This window comes from Triturus cristatus, chromosome 6 (genome assembly GCF_964204655.1).
Source record: "Triturus cristatus chromosome 6, aTriCri1.1, whole genome shotgun sequence".
Taxonomy (NCBI): domain Eukaryota; kingdom Metazoa; phylum Chordata; class Amphibia; order Caudata; family Salamandridae; genus Triturus; species Triturus cristatus.
In genome coordinates this window covers 892,222,961-892,247,881 of record NC_140589.1, presented here as the reverse complement: position 1 = coordinate 892,247,881, position 24,921 = coordinate 892,222,961, and the positions used below count along the sequence as shown (strand labels likewise).

The 24,921-nt window shown below is 47.0% G+C and overlaps 1 protein-coding gene across 1 annotated transcript in view; it reads right to left on the bottom strand.

Moving 5' to 3' along the window:
- The window catches only part of TFB1M (transcription factor B1, mitochondrial), a 437,604-nt gene that overhangs the window by 317,025 nt on the left and 95,658 nt on the right, over nt 1–24,921 (bottom strand). Inside the window, exon 4 of the mRNA XM_085611532.1 lies at nt 14,400–14,551. Coding sequence (XP_085467658.1) covers nt 14,400–14,551 — 152 coding nt within the window. The remainder of the gene's footprint in view (nt 1–14,399; nt 14,552–24,921) is intronic.

The following is a 24,921-nucleotide window of genomic DNA, read 5'->3' as shown; positions in this document are numbered from 1 at the left end:
AACACATCGGACTGTTTTTTTTCTTTCTTTTTGTCCTCATTCGCCTTTAACCATAATAGCCAAATCGACTGTTCATACCACTACTCGACGGTCTGGGATAGCGCCGACTCTGATGGATTCTATCGGTACCTTCAGCCTTTAGGGGTATCTTTCCAGACCGACTTGCTACTTTCCCCCTGAAAAAGAGGGTAGGTTTCACTCCCGCCTGATCTTTACGACCAGATGGACTCTTTCGATGTCCCGGGGGAAGACCCAACATAGTCCAGGGAGTTTCCGATACGCATAATCATTGGACCCGCCCTTCGTTATAACATTTTCTTAATGAAAGTAACATAACAGATCTAAGAATTTATCTTAACTACTTCCAGCAAAGCAACAGGTCCCAGTATGCAACGTTCTTTCGACTCTAGCCATGTCCATCTTAGATGTTTCATTTAACGAGGTCAGCCAGTCCGAATGTTTGGGAGGAACAGGGTCTGCTCACCTTATACAGATTTGTCTCCTCGCCAGTAAAATTTAATAAAATAATAGCGATCTAGCTGATCCTACAATATGGCTGTTAAGACCAAAAATTATCAGAGATAGGTTCATTTGAATTGGTATTCTCAGAATACTCTCCATTGTTGTTCGAACCTCTTCCCAAAACAAACCGATTGAGGGACAGTCTTTAAACATATGTGAGTCCGATGCTTCTGCCAACCCACATTTTTTACAGTTGACTTGAGAGCCTTTTACGATTTTAGATAACCTAAGAGGGGATAAATATGCTCGATGTAAGGAAAAAATGTGATTTCTCTTCAGCCATGCAGGTTTGACTATGCTGAAGAGATTTTTAAAAGAGTCCTCCCAAAGTAGATCACACTGTACATTTGGTATCTTTTCGCTCCAGAGCTCGTTGGCCAGCTTAAAATCCCCATCCACCACCCCTCTTATGGCCCAATACCAAAAAGAAACCTCCTTCTTTCATGCTGGTCTCTCAACCAACTGCTGCTCCAAGCTGTTTCCCTCACCGATATGTCTATTCTGTCTGATCTGGGACTGAACCCAGCTTTGTAGCTGAAGATACCTGAACCTTGAGAGGCCAGTACCCACTCTGCTCTTTAAATCTTCCCATGAGATGCATGTTTTGTTGCTAATAAGATCTCCCCATACTCCCAGTCCCGCATCTTTAAGTGGTATTGCCAGTTTATCCCGAAGGCATTCGGGCGAGCCCGGTGAGTCTCAGAGTGGTGCTAGCTTAGAGAAGTAGTTGAGACCTGTCATGTTTTTTAATCTTGCCCATATTCTGGCAAATCCCTGTAGGACCTTCAGTTTAACTTTTTTAAAATAATTTTGATCGTCAAATTTAAACATAAAACTCGCCTCCGACAGACCGCTCCTTTTAACATAGCTAGTAACATGTCTCCTCCCCATGACAGTTGGAGTTTTTAGTAGCATCCGGGAGTATGTAAGTTGAAAAGTCTACGCATAATATTGAAGATCAGGTAACGCTAGACCTCCTTTCTCTCTCCGCCGCCTTAGCTTTTTCCAGGCTCTCCTGGTAGATCTGTACGCCCACACAAAAGAGTTTATTTCACATTGAAATTTTTCAATAGTGCCCTTGTCGAAATGTAGAGGGATTGTATTGAAGAGGAAAGTGACCTTAGGTAGTATTGACATTTTAACAAGGTTTACCCTCCCCAAGATAGACAAAGGGAGATTTGCCCAAGTCTTCATCTGCTTCTGACATTCACGAAGGACTCTAATTAAGTTGACATCTGCTAATTTATCTATGTCTTGGACAACTCTGACCCCAAGATAGTGCATATTATGACTTATGCTATGGACTGTGCCCAAGATGTTCCAAGTCATAATTTCTGTTTTTCCAGCATTTATCTCATAACCGGAGACCTGCCCAAATTCTTCCGGCCAATTTAATTACTGCTGGGAAAGTTGTGTCCCAATCCGCTGATAATATCAGAATGTCATCCGCATACAATGCCACATTCCTCTCCCAATCCCTGTGTCTGAAAGGCTCGATGTCGAGATCTTCTCTGAGCTTTTGTGCAAATGACTCAATATAAATGTCAACCAACAGGGGGGAGAGGGGACAGACCTGTCGAGTCGCTCTGGTAATACTAAATGCCTTGGTAAGAGTACCGTTAACCAAGAGCTTGGCAGATGGTGCTGAATCTAGCAACTGTATGGTGCGACAAAACTTGTCTCCCAAGTTGAATTTTCCCATAACTTCTGACAGGTAGATCCAATTTAGCCTGTCAAAAGCCTTAGAGGCATCCAAGGTTAAAGCTGCCAGGGGGAGTGAGTAGGTGGAAGCGATGTCAATTGCACCAACCAGATCGCGGGTGAGGTCTGCCAATTGTCTCCCTTTCACAAACCCCTTCTGGTCGGGATGGAGGATATCCTTTGCCACTATCCCCAGCCTGTTCGCTAAAATGGAGGTAAAGATTTTATAGTCAGCGTTTAAAAGCGATATGGGGCGATATGACCCGCAGATAGAAGAATTTTTACCCGGTTTTAAAATCAGGACTACTGTAGCATCATTCCATGATGCAGGAGGACTAGTTCCCTCAAAAAATATTTTATGGCATAGTCTAGTTCAGGGGTACTCACAAACTTTCTGTCGGGGGCCAAAATTACAGTGTGGTTAGTGGCCGAGGGCCGCACTGGTAGGGGTGGAGTCAGTGGGGGCGGGATCAGTGGGGGGCGGAGCTAGAGTAAAAAAAAAAACCTTTCAAAACATTAGGCAATGCTGTATTTCACAATCAGATGCAACTACAAAGAGCACAGAGGGTTTGTGTCTGTTTCCTAACTACTTGTTTAAATTGTAGTTGGGACATTTCGGCATTCCATAACTCTTCTAGTTGCAAAGTGGGATAATAGCGTTAATTTGAAACTGTGAGAAAAAGCCTGATATTGTTTCTTAAAGGGAGGTCTTCAGCAAGGTGTATCACATAAAGGTGATCAAGAATTGAGAGAGAAATTTCAATGCTGAAGATGAAATCCAATCCTATTATGGCTTGCCAGGTAGAATTAGGCAGATGAAATTAATGTGCATTGTATACGGTTTAACCAGATGCCCATCCCTGGGAAAGCTACCAGCCCATATGTCAAAGATGGGAAGTTTTTACATTGAGCGCCAAGAGTAATGCTCTTATTGTTGGTGCCTCAAAGATGCTGTGTAGGCACCCCAAATTAAGCACTGATCTGCCTCAGAAACATCCTTCAAGGGTGATTGCACTGTTTCATTTCCATCATCCTTGCTAATTCCTCGTTCCCTGCCATTCCTTGCTCTTGCCCACTCACAGTGACTCAAGAGAGATTCAGAACCTCAGATGTCCGAAATTCAGAGCTTTTTAGAAGCAGCAGCTGCAGTGGGATTTAGAAGCTGCGGGATGGGGATGTAGTCTCCAGAATTTTTGTGGTCAGATGTTCCTGAACTCATTGCAGATCTCTACATCGTATACTTCTTTGCTTTTCGGGTTGTCGACTCGCTCAGTCTGGCTCATCAGCCCCCTGCCCATAACGTTCTCCTGGCACTTCCAGATTCCAGGTGTGCATGTTCTAAATCCCCAGCCCAGCCTGGCCCCTGCACCTCAAGTCAGCCGCCTTAGTCACGGTATTTACCTGCCTGGGGAGCTGAGTGGGGTGAACGTGCAGCAGGGCGATGGTTGATGGGAATTAGTGGCAGTAAGCAACTGCGGGGCCCGGCAGTGGTCAAAACAACTATTTTGTGCCAGTGTGAGTTTAGTAGTCTCCGGATTGAAGTTCTCTAGGATTTCGCCCCTGAACAAAGCTGACTAGTTGCTAAAACGTATAACAAGCTTAATGGTTTGTCACAAGGAAGTGAAGGGAAACCGAAGGGAAAGGGAGAAGAGTGTACGATCAGAGGAGGTCACAAAAAAAAAAACATACCTGTTCAGGCGAAGAGACGCTTTTCCGGACACCAGGCTGCTGCGAAGGTTCTCCGGGGCTGCGAGCTGGAAGGACGACACCAGGCTGCTGCGAAGGTTCTCCGGGCTGGAAGGACGACGTCATCAACAGGAAGCTCACCAAAGGGCCTTTAAAAGTCAGCTGTAACTAGCGCTAGTTACAGCTGACTTTTAAAGGGCCTGAGCTTCGCGCCGGGTCCAGGTGTGACGTCAGAGGCAGGCAGGCGAATCACAGGCAAGCAGTAAACAGGGAAGATGGCCGCAGGAGGAAACTTTGTGAATACGTATTCAAGCGTATTCACAACGTTTGCTCCTGCAGCCATCTTCCTTGTTTACTCCAAGGAAGGGCATACCAGCATAGTGTAAGATCGAACACGGTCCGCGGGCCGCCAATGAAGGCCGGGCGGGCCGCCAGCGGCCCGCGGGCCGTACTATGAGTAACACTGGTCTAGTTAGTATTGGGATAATACTCTCCCTGAGTGATCTATATAATTCGACTGGTAGACCATCGGGTCCAGCAGCTTTCCCTCTTTTACAGCCTGCCAATACCTTCCTCATCTCTTCTTGCGTTATACTCTGTTCTAAATCTGACTGTTGGTCTGCGCTAATAGGTGTTAAGGTGATTTCCTCCAACCATATTCTCACTCTGGTTTTGTCCTCTATGGAGGTCTTTTTATATATCTCCTGAAAGTATTCCAGGAAGGCCTCCCCAATACCTTCATCCGAGGATATGGAGGCTGCACCGTTACTCCCAGAAATTTCCTTTATGTGATTGCGGAGCTGGTCTGCTTTGGTTTTCCAAGCAAGTAATTTCCCCATACTCAAAGTGGGCAATCTTGCTAGCCTCCCATCTGCGCATGAGCCTCCCCTGAAGAGTGGCCTCCAATTTTTCCTTCAGGGATTTACACTCATCTAGGTCTTCCTTTTGGCCAACTCCTGCCTGACTATTCATTCTTGCCTCCACTATCCTCATTTCTTGTTCCAGAGCTGAAATCTCTTCTCTGTACTTTTTGCACCTATAGCTCGACCTATTAGTTATCATACCCCTCAAAAAGGCTTTAAGAGTGTCCCATATTATATTAATGTTGGCTGTACCCATATTGGTCTCTAAAAATAGACTTGCTTCTCTCAAGAGAAAACTTGTTTCCTCTTCTTCGAGTAACAATGTCCGATCAAAGGACCATGTTCTACGTTGTGTTTGGGTACAGTCTAAGGTCAACAAAATGCCAGAGTGATCAGACAGATGTGATGGCAGATACTTTATATCTTTTACTCTGTCTCCAAGACTATAGCTAATCAGAACATTGTCAATTCGGGACTTATGTTTATATTTAAAATTCCTGTAGGATACCCCCAATTGTTGTCCTGGCCTCTCTCCCCAGATGTCACTGAGCCCCAGTTGAGACATTATTGTCAAAAGGGACACCCTGGATCTTGAAGGTACTGTTGCTCTGCTATTGGAGGATTTATCTAATTTAGGGTCCAGAACAATATTAAAATCTCCTGCCCAAATCACAGGCTCTGGAAAGTCCAATAAGTGTGAGGAAATAGTGTGAAGGCTGGAAGAGTCATCCTGATTCGGCCCATAATACCCCACCAAAGTGAGGAGCCCTTAAAATATTCTTCAAAATCATCCATCTCCCCCCTGGGTGCCCCTTATATTGTAGGACCTGTGTTTTAGCTGTTTTTTTTAAAGCGAATCAGCACTCCTCTGATGTTGGCCGTCTGGTTGATGCAAACAAAAGAATCCACCCATTTCTGAGATCTTAGTATGTCTTTTGTTTCTGCCTCGAGAAGGTGTGTCTCCTGAATTACCATGACCTGCGCAGGCGAATCTTTTAAATATTGTAAGATCTTTGCTCTACGTGACCTCACACGCAGGCCATTCACATTCCAGGACAACATCTGTAGTGTAGTCATATTATTAAATCTCAGTACCCCGCACCCTCTCTTGACCGAGGCAGATACGATGCCTAACTCTTAGCGAGTCGGCCAATTTCTTACTGGATAAAACTAACAGCCCTATGCAACCTAAAAATATCAAGGCAAATGAGGTGATTTTGTTTTTTATTCCCCCGTGCTCCACCACTTCCTCTTACCCTCCTTTGGAGAACCCTACCCCCATTTATCTGGACTAGTTGTTGTCCAGGTGTGGTGTCCGAGAACTACTACCCCTTCCACCCTTTATATAAATGAAAAGGTTACCCTACCAAAGTGTATCTCCTAATTCTAATAACAGCAGAAAGGTGGAATCCCCAAATTCAAATAACCAGAAGAAAAAAAAATTGTGATATAAATCAACAAGAGAGAAGGTTACATATGTGCCTTCTTGTCCGATTTAAGAGACCGAAAGAGCCTTTCTTCTCTTCCCTAATTGTCTTTTTTTTTATCCCTTTTTCCTCCTTTCATCCTTTATTTATTTATGTACATTTATTTATTATTATTATTTATATATATATATATATATTTTTTTCTTCCCTTCCCTTTTTTTACATCTTCCACCTTTCCCAATTTATTTACCTGTCCTAGCGTCGCCCAATAACAGTATTCTATGGGAGTCTCTTCATTCTCTTATTCCTATGGTAGGAATCTAGGATACCCCTTCACCAAAAGTGGCCAGCAGTTCATCTGCCTCCTGAACCAACTTGAAGTTATGCATTTTGTTGTTATGCATGATTTTTAGGAAAGCCGGGAACTTAAGTTGTACCACTGTTTCAGCTTTCCTAAAGTTATCCATCCTTCTACCAAGCTCCCACTGCCTCTCTAGAGTATCCCTTGATAAATATGAACGTATATCAAAAGAAAAATCCTTACTTCTAAGTGATTTAGATTTTAAAGCCATATGCAGGATTTTTTCCTTTACTGCGTAGGTGAGAAAATTGATGAGAATCTTTCTAGGTTTTGGCCTATTAGGGTTCCGACGAAAGGGATCCCTATGCACCCTTTGTATGTCCTTTTCCAGGAACTCGGTATCCTCAACCAGTGGTAAAACTTCCTTGAATAGTTTGATTATAAAGGTTTTGAGATCTGACCCTTCCATCCCCTCTGGCACATTTAAGATGCGAAGGTTGTTCCTACGAGAGTTGTTTTCCAGCGTCTCAATTCTTTCTCTCAGGGCCACCTCCCCTCTTTGTAAGTCATGGATTTTTGCTTCTGCAGACCCTAAATTGACCCTTAACTCATCTACCGAATGTTCTAGAGATTCGGTTCTAGCATTTAGGAGGTCGACTTTTTCTCTAGGGTCTCACATGCATTCCTTATTTCTCCCTGATTCGCTGCTGAGACCGCAAAGCCTTGCTTGATGTCTTCTCTTAATGAGGTGAAGAGCGCTTGCATCGATATTAGTGGGGGGGGCACTCTGCTTCTCCTCCTGCCCCTGCTGCCTTAAGCCTGTCCCTCCTCCATCTATACCAAAATTAGCGTCTGCAGCTGAAATCTGAGGGACTGGTTCTATCTCCCCCGTACCCCCTGTTTCTGCTCTCTCCAGCCCCTCTGCATTTTCAGTAGGCACTACTTCAATGGACTCCATCATATTCCGAGATTCTTCAAATGAACAATCCGCAGGGCCACTCAAACTGGTTAAGCCAGGTGGGCCAGAGACTCTAATATCAGCGTTCTCTCCGTGTTCCACCCCCTGCCTTATAATGGTCAGAACCTTCGGTTGCACCCTAAAAAAAAGACCTGAATTAGAGGGTAATCTTGACCTGTTGTATATAGTCGCACTCTTTTTCCTCCCTCCCTTTATGCCACTGGAAGAATAGTCATTGGGCAAATTGGGGATAGTGGAAGTGCTGGGAATATTTTTCGCTATTTCAGCTTCCAGAACCTTCCCCTACCCTAACAGGGTTCCAGACCCCCCACTCTCTATTCCTTTTGCTTTAGTTTTGCCTCCAGGCACGCTCCTGTGGTTCTTGCCTTTTTTCCCTACTTTTCCACCTACTTTACCACCCACCCTGCTCCAGTCACCGCATCCACCAACACCATCACTAGCGTCTAACTGTGGATTATTTTCATTGCTTACACTTTGAAGACCCCGGGAGTTATCAAGGGTCCTGTCTTCCCCACTACCTGGGGGTACCTGCAGTTCCTTAGCTGTGAGCTTTGAAATCTTCAGGGCTTCTATGGCAGTAAGGGAGAACGGGGCTGCCTGCTCCGTAGCAATTTCGCCACCGAGGCTCCCTGCTCCTCCCGCACCTGCTGCCACGAACAAACACCCGATGCTGGCGCTGCCACTGCCGACCTGGAGGAGTCCGCGAGCTTCCCGTCTGCAGCCGCGTCTCAGCTCCAGGGCGGCCGAACACCAACGTGGGAAACAAGGCGGGAAGGGAGCGTCTGACCCCTGGGGCATCCGTCACGCTCCGCCGCCTAATTCTGCCCAGCTGCCCCTTCTCCGAGCCCCAGGAACGTCCAGAAGTGACCAGGTAAGGGCAGAGAAGCAAAGACACTCCTCGGAAAAATGGTAACGTGTCGCCAGCTATTCCATGGCAGGGGCAGTAACCCGGACACGCGCGACTGCTCAACTAGCAGACGCCATGTTCTCCATCTCCCGTCAAAACACATCAGACTGTTGATCATATTCAAATATATGTCTCCCATGTTTTCCTTTTAAAAGTACACTTTCGTTGGGAGTGTACAACACGGTAGTGCCAATATGGACATCTGTAGCGCTAATGTTTTAACATGAAGGCCTACCACGGAGCACTAAGACTACCCGAGTGTAACTCATCATAAAGGCATGATTTACACTTCAAACGCTTTCACTTATAAGAGTGACACACCTAAAAACGTTAATCACGATAGCGGCTTTCGTTTGTAGTATGGACCCCTCTGGTATGAACTAATAGCGGAGTGGTTGTGTTTTTTAATCACTGATGCCACAAATACGAGCACTTGTGGTGGTATCATTCTGAACAAACAATTGATTCACAGCATTTGATTATGAAGGAATACACACCTCTAAGATGTCTGACAATAAGAGATCAATGTCTTCAGTATACAGCAACCTGTGCTTTCATGTGTGTCTCTTGTTTGTTTTTTCTTTCAGAATCTAGGTGCCTTTGGAAATCCCAGAAGGCCACTTTGATAAAACCGTGAGTTTTACTACACATATTACTCCTCAGGTCAGGGTACGCCTTAGCGAGCGTATACCGCCGGGGAGTATCGGTCCAGATGAAAGCTTAGCACAATTGCATTTATAAGCAGAAACATGTCGACCATTCTTTCACTTAGTTAATAAATCGGACGGGTCTGGTTAACCTAACCAGCCAGCGCACGTCCGTCTCACTTGATTTTAATGATTGTTGTTTTTTTCCGCCATTAAAATTGATTCTGGATAAAACCATCCATCTTTTAATTCTGCACTATCCCTTGCACTGACACTTCCGTACAAAAAATCCTGCTCCGCTGTAATTCAGGCGTCGAAGCACACGAGGGAGGCACTCGGTCTCTCTGGTGGGAACCCGATGATGAAGCATGTCACCAACCAGGTTGCTGAGTGAGGGTTCTTTTAAAAAAATAGAGGTTTTTCCCTGCATATTTATTCCTGAGCATTTCTTCTATTTCTGAATTTTGTTGTCACTCTTTTGTTGATTTGAGCATATTCAAATATACTCACTCCTGAACCTAGAATCGCAGTCTTTGTTTCAACCTGTGCTAGGGACGCTCTAAGAATATGTATTTGCCCTAAAGTTACATAGAGAAAATAGCATACAGATTAGAGGAACGCCCTTACGGCTGTTAACTTTGTATTCTGTGTACACTGTCCGAACAAAGAAAACCCTTTACTGATTTATAACAACGTTTCATAATGCATCTTCAAAGGATGTAAAGAACAGATGATGGTTGTGGTATGTTACCGAAATGAATGACAGTAGGGGTGGCGCCTCCTAGTGGACGTGCGTGTAACAGTGGGGCATGTTGCAGACAGGAAGGTGATGTTGTGAATGTGCAGCGTCAGTGGGTGACACACTTGGATGCAAGTTTCTCTCTGGCTGCTTCATTTATCCCCATGTACTTACTTGCTACCTGATGCAATCAACCCTGAGGTTTACCACACACGAGTATTATTTTATAATATAAAGTTTTTCAACTTAATGATACTGGATTTACTAAATTTTCTAAGATGAGAAGGATAGAAGGCTGAGTCCGCCGTGGCAGTTTTGAACTTCGATATGTAGATCACTGCTGATGTCCGGTTCAGATAAACTTAAACCCAGCCACCTCTCTGGCAATGTTAGTTAGAATGGCTCAGTTTGGTAGAAAACAACAGGGTGTACTTCATTTGTGAGGGGGAAGCTGCAATTCTGCAATGACTAATACAGTGCAATCCAAAAACACATCATTTGGATAAGTCAGACCGAAATGCTAAAGTAGGCATGTGGAGTGCATGAAGCGATGCACGAAAGGCAGTTTGCCATTCCAGCCCATTTATTTACTGTGAAATTCTGAGGTTTTATCAGTCAGTAACATTTCTCGTGTTTTTATAAAAAAAAACACCATCTATTAAAGGGCTTCAGCGAGGAATCCTCTCTCACTGTCATGCTATTGGGTGTATTATCCGGTCTCCATGGGAATGTTTCCATTCCAGTGCATGAGGTATATTGCTTCCAGGAGCTGAGGCAGCTTGGAAGGACTATTTGGTGAGTGTAAACACCTATTTACATTAACTCAACAGAAAGGATTATTCACTTTCTTTTCTTTGCATAGAAAATATTTTTGCATGTGTAGAAATTACCACCTACACAATTTTGGGTTTTTGTGGCCACACTGTACATCAAATTCATACTTACACCAAACTTTTCTGCAGAAACAGGAAGTGGGCATTTATGATGGAAAATATAACTGGGAATATTTGTCAATACCCACTAATTTAAGACTTTGTAGATACGTTCAACACTATAAATTGACAATTTCTCAATCCCCTTCTCCTGCTCACTCCCGTTTCCCAACACTTTCTTCTTATTCCAACTACTGAAAAGTCAGCCACCTGGTGATAGTTTTCACTGGAAGCTTTTCCATACAACAGGTTTCCATGATTCAAGCTAAAGTGCAAAAATATGTGTTGGCACCATAAGGAGCTGCTTGCAGTGGCCTTCATGAAGCACTGGCCCTGACCATGAGCTGTAAATCGCCGTCACAGATGGTAAAATCTCAAAGTATTCTGCAAAGCTGGTCCTCAAACTGTGTACGGTGAGCATTTGCCTTAGGTTTGAATTTCACACCAAGCCTTAGGTTTGAATTTCATGGCACGCTCAGCTATCCTGAGTTTGAAGCCTTGAACAAGTGTTCTGCAGCAGTGCAGTATATTGTATCGGCACAGATGTGCCACCTAGTAAGCTGAGTAATGTATACTCATAGCACTCAGTATCTCACTGAGGAATAAAAACAGTAATGGGGGAATGCTTGAATCTTGGGGAATCACTCAGTGCCAAATGTCAGTCTATCATATTTTACTCATTAGGCCACTAACGACAGGGGCCATCTGTATGCAAATTATCCCTGCCTCTGCTCCAATTGGATTAGTCTAGCCCAGATGCATGGCACCTCACTGAGATAAACAAAAGAGTTATGGATGCTATGCTTTTTTTCTGAAGGAGACACCCTAAGTTTACTGGCTCTGCCCAGATGTGGGTCTGAAACTCTGTGCTATAAGAGCGCCTAACTGCACCCTGTGCTGTGGGACCCAGGCTGCACCTAACAGATGAGGCCCAACATGGTCAAAACCAGTCTGATATTACTTCTCTTAACGTTCAAGGGGAATGCAGCTTAGCAGTTCAGGCTGGACCATTCTGAAAGGCATTTCATCCAGTTTACTCTGTAAATCACATCTGCAAGACAGTCAGCTCGACTGTGTTGCTGATCTGTCTTTTCACTGGCAGATGGCATCCTTTTCAGGTCTTCATGGACATACATTGCTTTTTCGCTTCAGTCCTTATATCATGAGGTGTCTCCACACCCTGGCGAGAGGCGCCCCCTGCTGACTAGCTAACTGCAAAGAGTCTAGCCTCCTCCAGATGAACCTATAAAGGACCACCACTACCCAAAAACTGTCCATTTTGTCTCTCTACACTGGGAGAAAGTCACCCAGTGCTTCCGGTCTCTGTTCAGCCCTGAATGTGCCTTTTAGCCTTGCTTCTGGTACATTGTTTCTGTTGTGACTTGGGGTTAATGCTTTTACTAGCTACATGGGCCCCTACTAGGCGTGGAATCCTAGAAACTTGAGAATAGTGGCCTAGAGGGCAGCTGCCACTGACAGAGTGGAGATCTAAGCTTGCTGAGGAGAAGACCCATTTCCATAAGGTCTCTATTCTTTTGGATTCCCTTTCAGGGGGAGTAGTCGAGCAATCATTTGGCTGCACTTTGCTGGCTAAAGGAGGCTCCCTGGAGTAGGGTAAGGAAGTCTGGATTGCTCAGAGCAGGGCGATGACGCCTGGAACATGTGGATTAAAAGAGGGCCTAAACAGGGCTTGGCCCAAGTCTCCAAAAGCGTGTCTGTATGCTTATTAAAAGCCAATAGGGGCTCAGAACTGGTTTGGCCAGGTGGAAGCACCTCAGCCAAAACATTGGTCTTAACTTCCTAGGCAACAATGGCGAAGTAGGCACTTTCCACTGTGGATGGGCCATGGGGGCCTGGGGGCAAAACTAGTCTAGTGTCTGGGAGGTATCCAGACCACTGGTGTCCCAAAGGTCCCCATACCAAGTATCCTCCAGATAGGGCTGGGCAAACACATTCCCAGCATCATAGACACTAAACAAGTTATTTATAACATGAGCCTTTCCAGTGGTCACTGAGTCAGAGGGGTACCTAAGCAGCTGCAGTGTTGTGAAAGCAGCGTGCAGTCTCCGTCAAGGAAACGCTGTCTCGGAATCGGACAAAACTATGAGTTGGCAGTCATTGGCCGGAGTCTATGGCAACGGCGGGTCATGTTCCGCCGTGGTTTGTGGAAACGGAGAGGGAACTGGTACTGAGGTCAGCCCAGCTGGCAGCCATCAGCGAAAGTCCATATGGGAGGCCTGCGATCAGCTGTCAGGGGGAGAAGGTGTAGTGATAAAAGGACCAATGCACACTTGTCTCTGGTACTAGCTATGACTCTCCTGGGTATTGACTGGCAACAACCCAATAAAAAGAAAGCATTTTGGCAGTGTACAGCTGTCTGATTTACAATGATGAATATTTGACAATTCAAACCAGTGTTGATTTATAACCGGCGACAAATGTTATGGATACTGCTGCCAGCATCCGCACACCCAATAGAAGATCACCTCTCAGAGCACAAAACCAGCTGTCACTCAAACTTTCAATTAATAAGAAATTAATTTTCATGTCAACTTTCTTTCTCTGACTGTTCTATCATCTAGCTGATACAAAAATATTCATGGCTTTCTGCTTATTTATTACACAGGGGGAATCAGAACAAGAACCTATACGTATGTTACCAAAACAAGCCTTAGAGACATGATTGAACAAATTAAAAACTTGAAGTAAAAAAAAGCATATTGGTTTATTTCCACAAGGTGGATTACGCCCTTGTATGACATATCGGCAATTAGAACTCTTTCATTAGGGGAAGCAAGATATCAACTATTTGAAGGGCAAGGGCATCATGTAATAGAAAGAATAAAATATCTCAGACTTCTATGTCTCAATTAAGAAACTTAGACTTTGGACTTGTTCCTCATAGAACATCTCAATAGTTTGCAATCTCTTTATAAGACATGGACGGGGTGGGAGGAGGGAGACTTTACCAAAAAGATATAATCTGGGAAAGTGAAAATACCAAAATTGACAAAGTCAAAAGGTCTGGGATGGCTGCATAGGCTTTTGGTTTTGTCAGTGGTTGTTTTGTTTTGTCATGGTTTTTGCAAAACTTTATCGTTGTACAACCTGCCGGGCCCTGAATTAAAGTTAAAACCTGCTTGAAAGCAAAACTATGTCTTAGGTCTAAAAAAGCACACATTGCCATAACAGTCTGCGGGACTTTTGGGAACTACATCACGACTGGATATGCTCTTTGTGAAAATGCAGAATGCGGTCAGTCTGGGGGAAGTTAGTCAACGGCTGTAGTGGGCCAAGTCACTTCCACACCCTGTATGCTTTAGTGGGCAGGATTAAAATGTGAACGGCACAATAACAGACCAATGGATGAAGAGAGTTGGCTGAAAGCCTCTAGAAGTATATTATACATATATTTTTTATAAGATCAAAAGTCGCTGACTAAATCCAGATCTAAAAAACCTGTTGTCAGACTGTGTTATTCAATACAACCTCAAGCATAAAGGTCAATGGCCATGCTAAGACAATCATAAACAAAAAATGTTAATAAACGAAAGAATATCTTTGTAGGCGTGGCCTCAGCTGTAACTCATCTGTGTTTGTGTGGGCAGAAGACTTTCCATGTTGCAGATCCTGCACCTTTAACATATGGAAACCGAGGAAGGACAACCGTAGAAGGCACACCTCACACACTGTACCTGCAGCCCAGGAATGAACCGTGTGTCCTTTTCGACTACCAGGAGCTCCTTCACACCAGCATTTAGGATGGACCTTGTAATGCCTCCAGGTCCGGGGCCCACTTCACAGACGTAACCGTCACTTACGTTACCAGCCTTCCTCACTATCTTATCTGAAAGAGAGGAAGTACACAAGTTCTATGCGTGATCATCAGCACATAAGAAAGAGAAGAAATACATCAGCAAACAGCACGGTTCAGTGACATGTCAAAGCAACGCCTGTACAATTCTCGCATAAATTGTGAAAAGACATATGTACGGGGTTTAGAAGCCCGTCGCTGGGGTCGTCGAACACTAAGGCTGTCCAGTTGTGATTCCACTTCATACCTCTTCCACCACCGAATAACCCGGATCAATCTTGCCGGTTCTTTCCCATCCGTACTGTCTCCCTTTGTCACTGTTTCCCCATTTCCCCTTTCCTCACTTTTTCCACTTTCCGCTTTGTTCTCTTTCTCTTAATCTACATAAATGTCTGATGATGACAATTATGTCCTAGTCCACAAATATTAGCCGATATCCATATCCATCACCTGCAACTATTTGCACAATGTAAGTACTTCTTAGAATGAGTATTATTGTTCGTTGTTCATTTTGTTACATTATTGCAACAAAACCACGATATCTTTTGAGAACAAATCTTTCTTCAAAAGAAAGGGACCCTGTGCAGTGCCCTGGGTATAATCGCTCAATGTTTAATTACCACAATATAATAATTCATAGATGACATTCTTTACAAAAAAACTTCTGGAAAAGAAAGTCTGAAGAAAAAACTGCGTCATAAAATGCAAACTGTACTGTTTAATTGAAACATTAAGTTTGTTCGGCAATACAGATAAGTCATCAGAAGGCTTTATTTCACCCCGTATAAAATGAACTGCGTGATAAACCAGCCCTCGGGAGACAGTCAAATTCATTAGGCATGCACTCACTGCCACCCAGGGGATCTGTGGTGTAAATACACTACGCAAGGTGAGTGTTAAATTGAGCTGTGTGTGGGGCGTTGGAAATTAAGATAGAAATAATTAGACGCATTGTAAAATGGCTTGGGGAGTGATTGTCCTCACAAAGGCTACTTTTTACCGTAAATAAATTACTGTTACAATGAAACCAGATGAACGGTTTCACCATGCCGCAGCATGTTTAATCCTGTTTGTCACTTGTCAACTGTCACTCGCAGTTAGGCAAATGGAAACCAATTGCTCTTAGTAAAGATACAGTATGGGGCATTCAGGGCAAAAGTCCTAAAAAACAGAAGTTGGGGGACTAACCTAGTTAATCAGAATGCAAGTGGCATTGCGGCATGTGACATCACGGCGTGTGACACCGCGGAACGTGCCATGACGTCGCGTGACATCACAGCACGAGACATCATAAGAAGTGACACCAGATCTTAAGCCCTCACATAGATGTTTAACATGTCTATCATGAGTACATTGGAGCACATTTTGAGTACATAGGGAAACCCTCCTGATTTAGGCAGAAGAGTCACACTTTTGTAAGCTACAGTTAAACAATGTTGCCTTTTGTGATTGATTGATTGATAAGGGATTTGTATTGCGCTACTTTGCCCAAGGGCGTCAAGCCGCAGAAGATGGAAAAACAATCAGTCAGGTAGCAGGAACGAAACATTAGGGATAGGCCTCAGAGAAGAGCAGAGTTTTAAGTGCTCGACGAAACAAAATAGGGGATTCCTGATTCCTAAGGTCAAAGGGAAGCTCATTCCAAAGTCTGGGGGCAAGGGCGAAAAAGGCCCTGCCTCCCCACCTTGCCTTCACAACCCGGGGGACGGTTAACAACTTTAGACTAGTGGATCGCAGAGGCCTGCCTGGGGTGTAGTAGGACAGGAGAGACCTGATGCCCTCGGCCCCTGCGTCATGGAGAGCCCGATGAATAAGGATCAGAGTTTTGAATTTTATCCTGGCATACACCGGTAGCCAACGGAGATGTTTACTGATCGTGGTTCCCGAGGAACGCCTAGGGGCATTAACAACAAACCTTGCTGCTGCGTTCTGAACCACTTGCAACCGGTGGACCAGTTTGTTGTTCATCCCAAGGTAGAGGGCATTACAATAGTCCAGGCGCGAAGATAAAAGAGCAACCGAGACTAGTTTCCGGGCGTCGGCGTGAGGTAGTGGGTGAGCTTTCTCAACACCCTTAAAACCCCACAGCAGGTGGAAACAGTCCTATTTACCTATTTGTCAAAGGTAAGAGAGGTGTCAAATAGGACTCTCAGGTTACGGGCAGCCAGGGAGGGCTGGGGGCAGATTCCCAGAGTCGATGACCACCAGTCGGCTGACCACACCTTGTTATTAATCCCGAACACCAGAATCTCCGTTTTTTCCCCATTCAATTTTAAGAAGCTAGATGTCATCCAGCCTGCCACGGCCTCCATACAGTTCCTAAAAGCAAGTGGGGCCACATAAACGTTGAAAAGAGTCGGGCTCAGAGAAGAGCCCTGTGGGACCCCACAATGCAAAGGCTTGGCAGTGGAGAGGAAGTCACCCAATTTGACCCTTTGCTCCCTGTTACTGAGGAAGGAGGTAAGCAGACTGAGGGCCAGACCTTCCACCCCCATATCACTGAGACGGGAGGCCAAGATGGAGGGGGACAGGGTGTCAAAAGCCGCGGTGAGGTCGAGCAGGATCAGCAGCGTAGTCTGACCCCTATCGACCTTGGCGCGGATGTTGTTAACCACCACCGTAAGGGCTGACTCAGTGCTGTGCTCCCTTCTGAAACCATGCTGAGATGGATCAAGCTGGCGGGTTTTATCCAGAAAGGAGCTAAGATGGAAATTCAGGTTGGCCTCCAACATCTTGGCCGGGGCAGGAAGCAGAGAAATGGGGCGAAAGTTTTTTAAGGCCTCAAGGTCCAGGGTGGTCTTCTTCAGAAGGGGCTTTACAATGGCTGTTTTCCAGGCGGATGGAAAAGTCCCACTGGATATGGCCCTATTCATGACTGCCAGCATGGGGGGCAGTAAGGTAGCCTTACAAGTTTTTAAGATTTTAAGCGGGCAGGGGTCAAGAGGCGAGCCTGACTTGAGGGAGTCCAAAAGTCTCTCTAGGTCCAGGGCTGTAAGAGGAGGAAAACTGGAATAAGTTTCCGCAGGGGGAACAGTATTCCCCAAAACCGAGGGGAAAGGCCGTGTAAGATTATCTGCCTGGAGGGCTGTGTGAATATTTAAAATTTTAGTGTGAAAAAAAGAGGAGATTTGATCACAGAGTTCTTGTGAGGGGACTATAGGGTCAGGGTGATGAATAAGAGATAAGGTGTCCATCATTTTAAACAAGTCTCCGGGGGAGGTAAGAGAGGAGGTGAGGTTGGAGAAATAAGATTGTTTTTCATCCAGCACCGCCGCTTTGTAGATTTTAAGAAGCTTTCTATGTTTGGTCCGACCTTCGGCATCGGGCTGGGATCTCCAAAGCCTTTCTTGCCTCCTGCATACCTGCCTCTGAGTTCTAAGGGAGTCAGAATACCAAGGGGCCGTCGGACGTTTCCTAGCACAGTATACTGATTTAAGGGGGGCCAGGGAGTCCACTGCCTTCGCGATGGTATTCGCAAGTTCCCGTGCTGATGAGTCGATATCCTGTGAGGGAGAAGACTCAAAATTAGCAATAAAGGGGCCCAGGGATTGGTCAGTCAGGCTCCGGAAATTTCTCTTCTGCACCCAGCAGTTTGTGTCTTTTCTGAGAGCAAAAGAGGTACAGTGAGAGAATTTCATGGAGACTGCATGGTGATCAGTCCAGGAGAGAGGAAGAGGGGGACCCACCTCTAACCTAGAGTCATTCGTAAACACCCCATCCAATGTGTGACCGGCAATGTGAGTGGGGGAAGAAACTTTTTGAAGTAGATTAAAAGAGGCCAATGGATCCACAAGAGATGACGTATCACTGGAATTACTATTTTCCAGGTGGAAATTAAAATCCCCAAGAATAGTAAGGGAGGGCCTGTTAAGAAAAGGCTCTATAACTTCCAAAAGATCAGAACAAAACGAGGATCTGGGGCCTGGAGGTCTATAGATAAGAATCCCTGAAAAATTTTCTGAGGGAGAGGAACTGAGAGAGAAAAACATAGCCTGAAAAGTATTATAATGAGAGGGAAGAGACTCCATACGGCAGGTAAAAGCAGTCTTATATATAATGCCAATTCCGCCCCCTTTTCGGCCCTCTCTGTCCTGTCTTACCATAGTGTAGCCGTCAGGGAGAGCATTAAGCAAATCAGGGCCAGCTGAGTCCGAACCCCACGTTTCCGTTACGAAGACCCAAGAGGGTTTTCTTTGGGATACGAAGTCTCTAAAGGCTATATTATTTTTGACCAGGGAACGGGCATTAATAAGGTAACCTGATTCTTTCGGGGGGGATGGGGGCTCTTGTATCCCTGATTTCAAGCGAGTGTTAGTGTCTGGAACCTGGATGGCTAGCCCCGACTCATTCAGACATCTACAATGCACACCACGACTCAAGTGTACAGGAGTGCACTTGTGATGACATATTAACATAGGAGGTCTGAGAGAGGTGAGAAAGTTTTTTGAGTACCTTCGGGTACAGGATGGGGAGCGAGGACGCCGGGCAGCATCCCTAGCCCCTAGCGCTTCCTTCGCGCTGACGAGCGCAGACGGGCAGGACTCTGGCATGACTCCGGCCTGAGTCCGGCCCGTCCGCCATGCGCGTCCGCTGCGCGGAGGGGACGTCATCCCCTTAAGTAGAAGACTAGAGCGCGTCCGCGCGCTCCAATACCCCCAAAATGGCCGCCAAAAAACCTGTGTCGCCTCTCCGGGAGCGAGCTCTCAGTGTACGCATAAACTTTCTCTAAGCATAGTGCTTTAAAAGAAAAAATTGTGGTACTTAAATTATTTCAACGCCTTTTCAGGGGTAGTAAGCACTATATAAATTACATTTTGTTTTGTGTAAATACAGGAAAAACCAACACATCTGACATTCTTACAGTAAATGCATATCATGTAAACAGGGACTGAACAAAGTGAAAAGCTACCTCTCTTAAGTCTGTGTGAAGTGCTAACAAGGTGTGAGCCTTTATTTCCCCTCTGCTGTATTTGCATCTAGGTGTGAGGCTCCCGACTGCTCGCAGCCAGGAGACTCCAACAGATTGGGCCTTTGTAATGGGCCCAGTAGGAGTCTGAACTAAGAAAGCGCCCTCACAGCCTGCATGTTGTTGCGATCGAAAGCAGACAACAACATGCAGGTGCATTAGAATGTGTCCCGGTGGTTACAAATTACACCGGGACAAATTCAGCATATTTTTCAGTCGGGCCCAACTTCTTTGCAGGGTGGATGGCATCCACCCTGTGAAAATAGTGGGTGGATGCCGTCCACCCACGTGTACCCCCGACTCGTGTCCTGGGGACATCCACTTGTAAGTAGCTTACTCCTTCAGTGCCTAGATGTTTGCGCAACAAACAAAATGTCAGATGGAATGCTTCTATTCATCTCAGCCACTTGCTATCCTTAGCGGCGCCTTCTATCCATTACTTTTCACCAACTGGACCATCCTAGACAGAGACTGCCACACAGGGCTTTAAGTGGGCTTGGTCTCACTGGTGCTGAGCACCGGCAGTTTTTAGGTCTCACCTACGCAGCGCGCATGCGCTGCAAGGAGGACCTTTAGCCGTCGCTCTGCTCTTTATGGAAGCACATACTTGTGCTTGTGGCGGCATCCACCTTGCGGGAGCGAGCAGGGGCACGCCCACAAGCACGAGTATGTGCTTCCAAAAAGAGCCGACTGCGAGCGCACGCACGCATGCACCACTCCCGGGCCAGCAAACACACGATTGCAGTGCCAGCAGTGTGTTTTGCTTTTACTGTGACAAGCACACGTGTGCTTTAAAATAGCAGCATTAGTTATTTACTCGTGCACGGCTATCATTTTCTTTGTGTTTTGCTTTAACTGTGACAGTTTTCTCATCACTTCTTCCCTTGTGCTCTATCTTGCTTTCTTTTTATCATTCACTCTGTTTTGCTTTTACCTTTTCTCACTACTTGTCACCACGTCCACCACCACCAAGTCGTCCACCACCACGTTCACCACCACCAACACGTCCACCACCATGTCCACCACCACCACGTCCACCACCACCACATCCACCACCACCACCACCACCACCACATCTACCACCACGTCCACCACCACACCCGCCACCACATCCACCACCACGTCCACCACCACCACGTCCACCACCACCACGTCCATCACCACATCCACCACCACGTCCATCACCACCACAACGTCCACCACCACCACCTCGTCCATCACCATGTCCACCACCACCACGTCCACCACCACCACATCCACCACCACCACCACGTCCACCACCACCACGTGCACCACCACGTCTACCACCACGTCCACCACCACATCCGCCACCACATCCACCACCACATCCACCACCACCACGTCCACCACCACATCCACCACCACCACGTCCATCACCACATCCACCACCATGTCCACCACCACGTCCACAACGTCCACCGCCACATTCACCACGACGTCCACCACCACGTCCACCACCACATCCACCATGTCGTCCACCAACACCACGTCCACCACCACCACGTCTACCACCATGTCCACCACTACCACCACGTCAACCACCACCACGTCCTCCACCACCACCATGTCCTCCACCACCACCACGTCCACCACATCCACCACCACCACGTCCACCACCACCATGTCCACCACCACCACCACATCCACCACCACCATGTCCACCACCACACTGTCCACCACCACGTCCACCACCACCACCACCCCCACGTCCACCACCCCCACGTCCACCACCACCACGTCCACCACCACCACGTCCACCGCCACCACGTCCACCACCACCACCTTCACCACCAAGTCTACCTCCACCATGTCCTCCACCGCCACACCCACCACCACTTCCACCACCACCACCACCATGTGCACCACCACCATGTGCACCACCATGTGCACCACCACCATGTGCACCACCACATACACCACCACCAAGTCCACCACCACCACGTCCAACACCATCACCACGTCCACCCCCACCACATCGTCCACCAGCACCACGTCCACCACCACGTCCACCACCACCACATCCACCACCACAACGTCCACCACATCCACCACCACGTCCACCACCACCACGTCCACCATCACCACGTCTACCACCACCACGTCCACCACCATGCCCACCACCACATCCACCACCACCACGTCCACCACCACATCCACCACCACCATCTCCACCACCACGTCCACCACCACGTCCACCACCACAACATCCACCACCACCAAGTTCACCACCACCACGACCACTACCACGTCCACCACCACCATGTCCTCCACCACCACCATGTCCACCACATCCACCACCACCACCAAGTCCACCACCACCATGTCCACCACCATGTCCACCACCACATCCACCACCACCACCACCATATCCACCACCACCCACATCCACCACCACCACATCCACCACCACCAACACACTGTCCACCACCATGTCCACCACCACCACCACACTGTCCACCACCATGTCCACCACCACCACCACGTCCACTGTGAGAAGGTGGCCTGATATACGCTGTCCACTAGTTCTAGTGGGCACCTTGTATCAGTCCAAACAATCCCTTATGACGATAGGTTAAAGACAACCTTTATTGAAAGCTATCCTAGTGGTAGGTATGGAGAGCAGCCTTCAGGCTAAGTCTCGATGGAATGTAAAGCAGCTTGTTTTACCAGTCTATAATCTATTGAATGATCAAATGAAAGGACAACCACACCAGGTATACATTTAAAATATATGTATTTAGGTTAACACACACCCCTCTAGTCTCTTTATGAAACTGGAGTTCGAAGTACTTAAGTTACAAGATAGCAATCATCAGTAAAAGCACAAATACACGTTTGGGCCCTAGGGGCGTACCAAACCATATACCAAAAAAGTGGTAGAAGAACCACGACTGTAACAGGCACTAGGCCTATTGCCTCTAGAATCGCTGGGACCCCAAGGAACCACCCAAGTTAGTAACACAAGGGACCCACGGAGACTGTATGCAGTGTGTAAACACAACCGCGGGTTCCTGTTATCTTCTATGGGCAACATCGCGGTTGGAAATTTAAACATTAGGGACACGTATAAACGAGTCTGGACCAAACCCTTTTGGACTTAAGAAGTTCTAGGGCTAGCACCCACGAGAGCACCGGAGTACTCGAGTTACCTCACCCAGGGAAGCAGGGTGCATAGGTGTCTTTTGGTTTCGGGTCGCGTCATCGATTTCAATGGGAGCCTGCACAGAACTGCTGCTGCCGTGAAGAGGAGAAGTGTCCGGAGAGATCCAAGCCTGGATCTAGGATGTAAGGAACCTGAAAGCAGAGGGGACATAGTCTGGGTCACTTGCCAGTGACCTATGGCAGGATGGACCAATGCCCACAGATGTCGGGTGCTTCAGGTGAGTTGATGGGTGTCTTGACTCTTCAGCCACGAGGTCCAAGATGCGTCGACGAAGTCCAAGAGCCAGATTTGAGCTGTCCCACGAAGTATGTAGAGTGCTGCGGTGTCGGCGACGAGAATGGACCCAACAAGCCTTGGCAACGGCAAGTCACTGGAATTCAGAGAAAGGACTGCGGTGCAGACCAGCAAGGTCTGAGGGCCTCACCCAGCAAGGGTAAGTCGGGGCACGTCTGAAGCAACCAGGTAAGCCCAATCAGAAAAGGAGTCGCCTTCGTGGGGACCTGTTAGCCAACAGACTAGTGATCGCAAAGGAGCCTCGAGCGGTCGCACTTGAAGCTGGCTCACGGGTCACTCGTGGAGTGGAGGCCAACAATCTTCAGTGCAGGAGGTGCTCTAGGCTGGGGCTACTCGGAGCCCAAAGCACAACTTTGAGGAGGACCAGGAAGATAGTATTGCTGCAAAAGGTCACGGTGTCCAGGGGTCATGGTTCCACGTCACCCACGATAGCCATGGGCCTCAGCTTTGCTGTGGATTCAGGGTAGCCGCGGGGAAGTCTGGAAATCCACCTCTGGGGATGCAGAGACTTCGGCGTCTGGCGGGAGCTTCAGAATTGCAGACCGGTCAGTTGCTTCTTTGGTGCCTGCCAAGCAGGGGAGTCACTCCTTGACCTGAAGGGAGATTTCTTCAGTCTTCTAGTCAGGATAGAACGTCAAAGGTCCAGGATGTACGTTGCAGAGTTTCGTCCAGGGTAATCTAAAGTTCTAGGGACTGGATTCCTATACTTATACTAAGTTTAGGGTATGGACTAACTCTAAGGCCCCACCTATGGGTGGGCCAGGAAAGAGGGGTGGTTACACCCATTTCTTTTGTCCAGTTTTGCGCATTTCTTTTGTCCAGTTTTGCGCCAGAGCAGGTGCAGGTAGCTCCTGCAACCGGTTTGAACTGGAGTATGCACAGGGACACCAAGTGTGCCCCCAGTGTAGGACTTCAAAGCACCAGAGACTGCTCCCGCCCAGCCCCAATACACATCAGCTTGTCTGGGGAGGTGGGGACACCTCCCCTCGACGGGAAACCTATTGTCCAGGCCTCCCCTGCCAGAGTTTCGGTCAGCAGCAGGAGGCCAGACCCGTGTCTGTGGCAGAGGCATCCATTTTGTGATGCCAGGGCTCAGGAAAGTCCTACCGGGTTTAGCCAGTGTGAACATGTCTCTCCCTCTAGAAGGGTGGAATGCTACCCCCGCCTCCAGGACTGGCAGGGGGGTAGTAATCCAAAGCGTTTGACACCAAACACGACATGTTTTGATGCAGCCATTCCAAAGTTAGCATTTACCGCGAGGTTATAATGCACTTAAGAGTATATGGTATGGCTGTATCACAGAACAGCTATAAGGAAGGATTTCCGAAAGCTGCAGAGGGGCTCAGCTCATGCTTGGGCACCCTCTCACACAAAACCAAGCACTCTGCCTTCAGGATTGTCAAGGCCTGCCATAGGAGTGGCTTATAGGTTTATATGTGTCTGTATATAGGTAGCCTATATCGCTGTAAGGGGTGCAAGCACACCCTTACCCAGGCTGCAGTAACAGACCGGTGGTGCCATTTTGTAGTGCTTCTCAGGGGTGGCATAATACATGCTTCAGCCCCTGGTAAGCCTCTGAGGTACCTATGCCCTAGGTACATAGTATACCATATACTAGGGGCTTATAAGGCACTCCAGAATCCAATTAGATATGTACCTAATGTACATGTAAACCATTTTACAGAGAAAGCAGATAGACTGGGGCCCTGAATAGCAGGGTCCCAGTCCAACTAAGTCATAAACCAGCAAAACACCAGAAAAAAAAGTTGGGGCAACCATATAGTCAGATTTCACCTTCCTACATAAACCCCCCCCCCCCAACCCCCCAAACGAAAGGAGATAAGGCTAACCTTGGCCAGTTGAGCCTTTATTGACTAAGTGGCCATATAAGGAAGCACCTACACTAGCATGGTTGCCCCCTGTCTTATGGTCCACTAAGCTATTCCTCCCCCTAAGGGC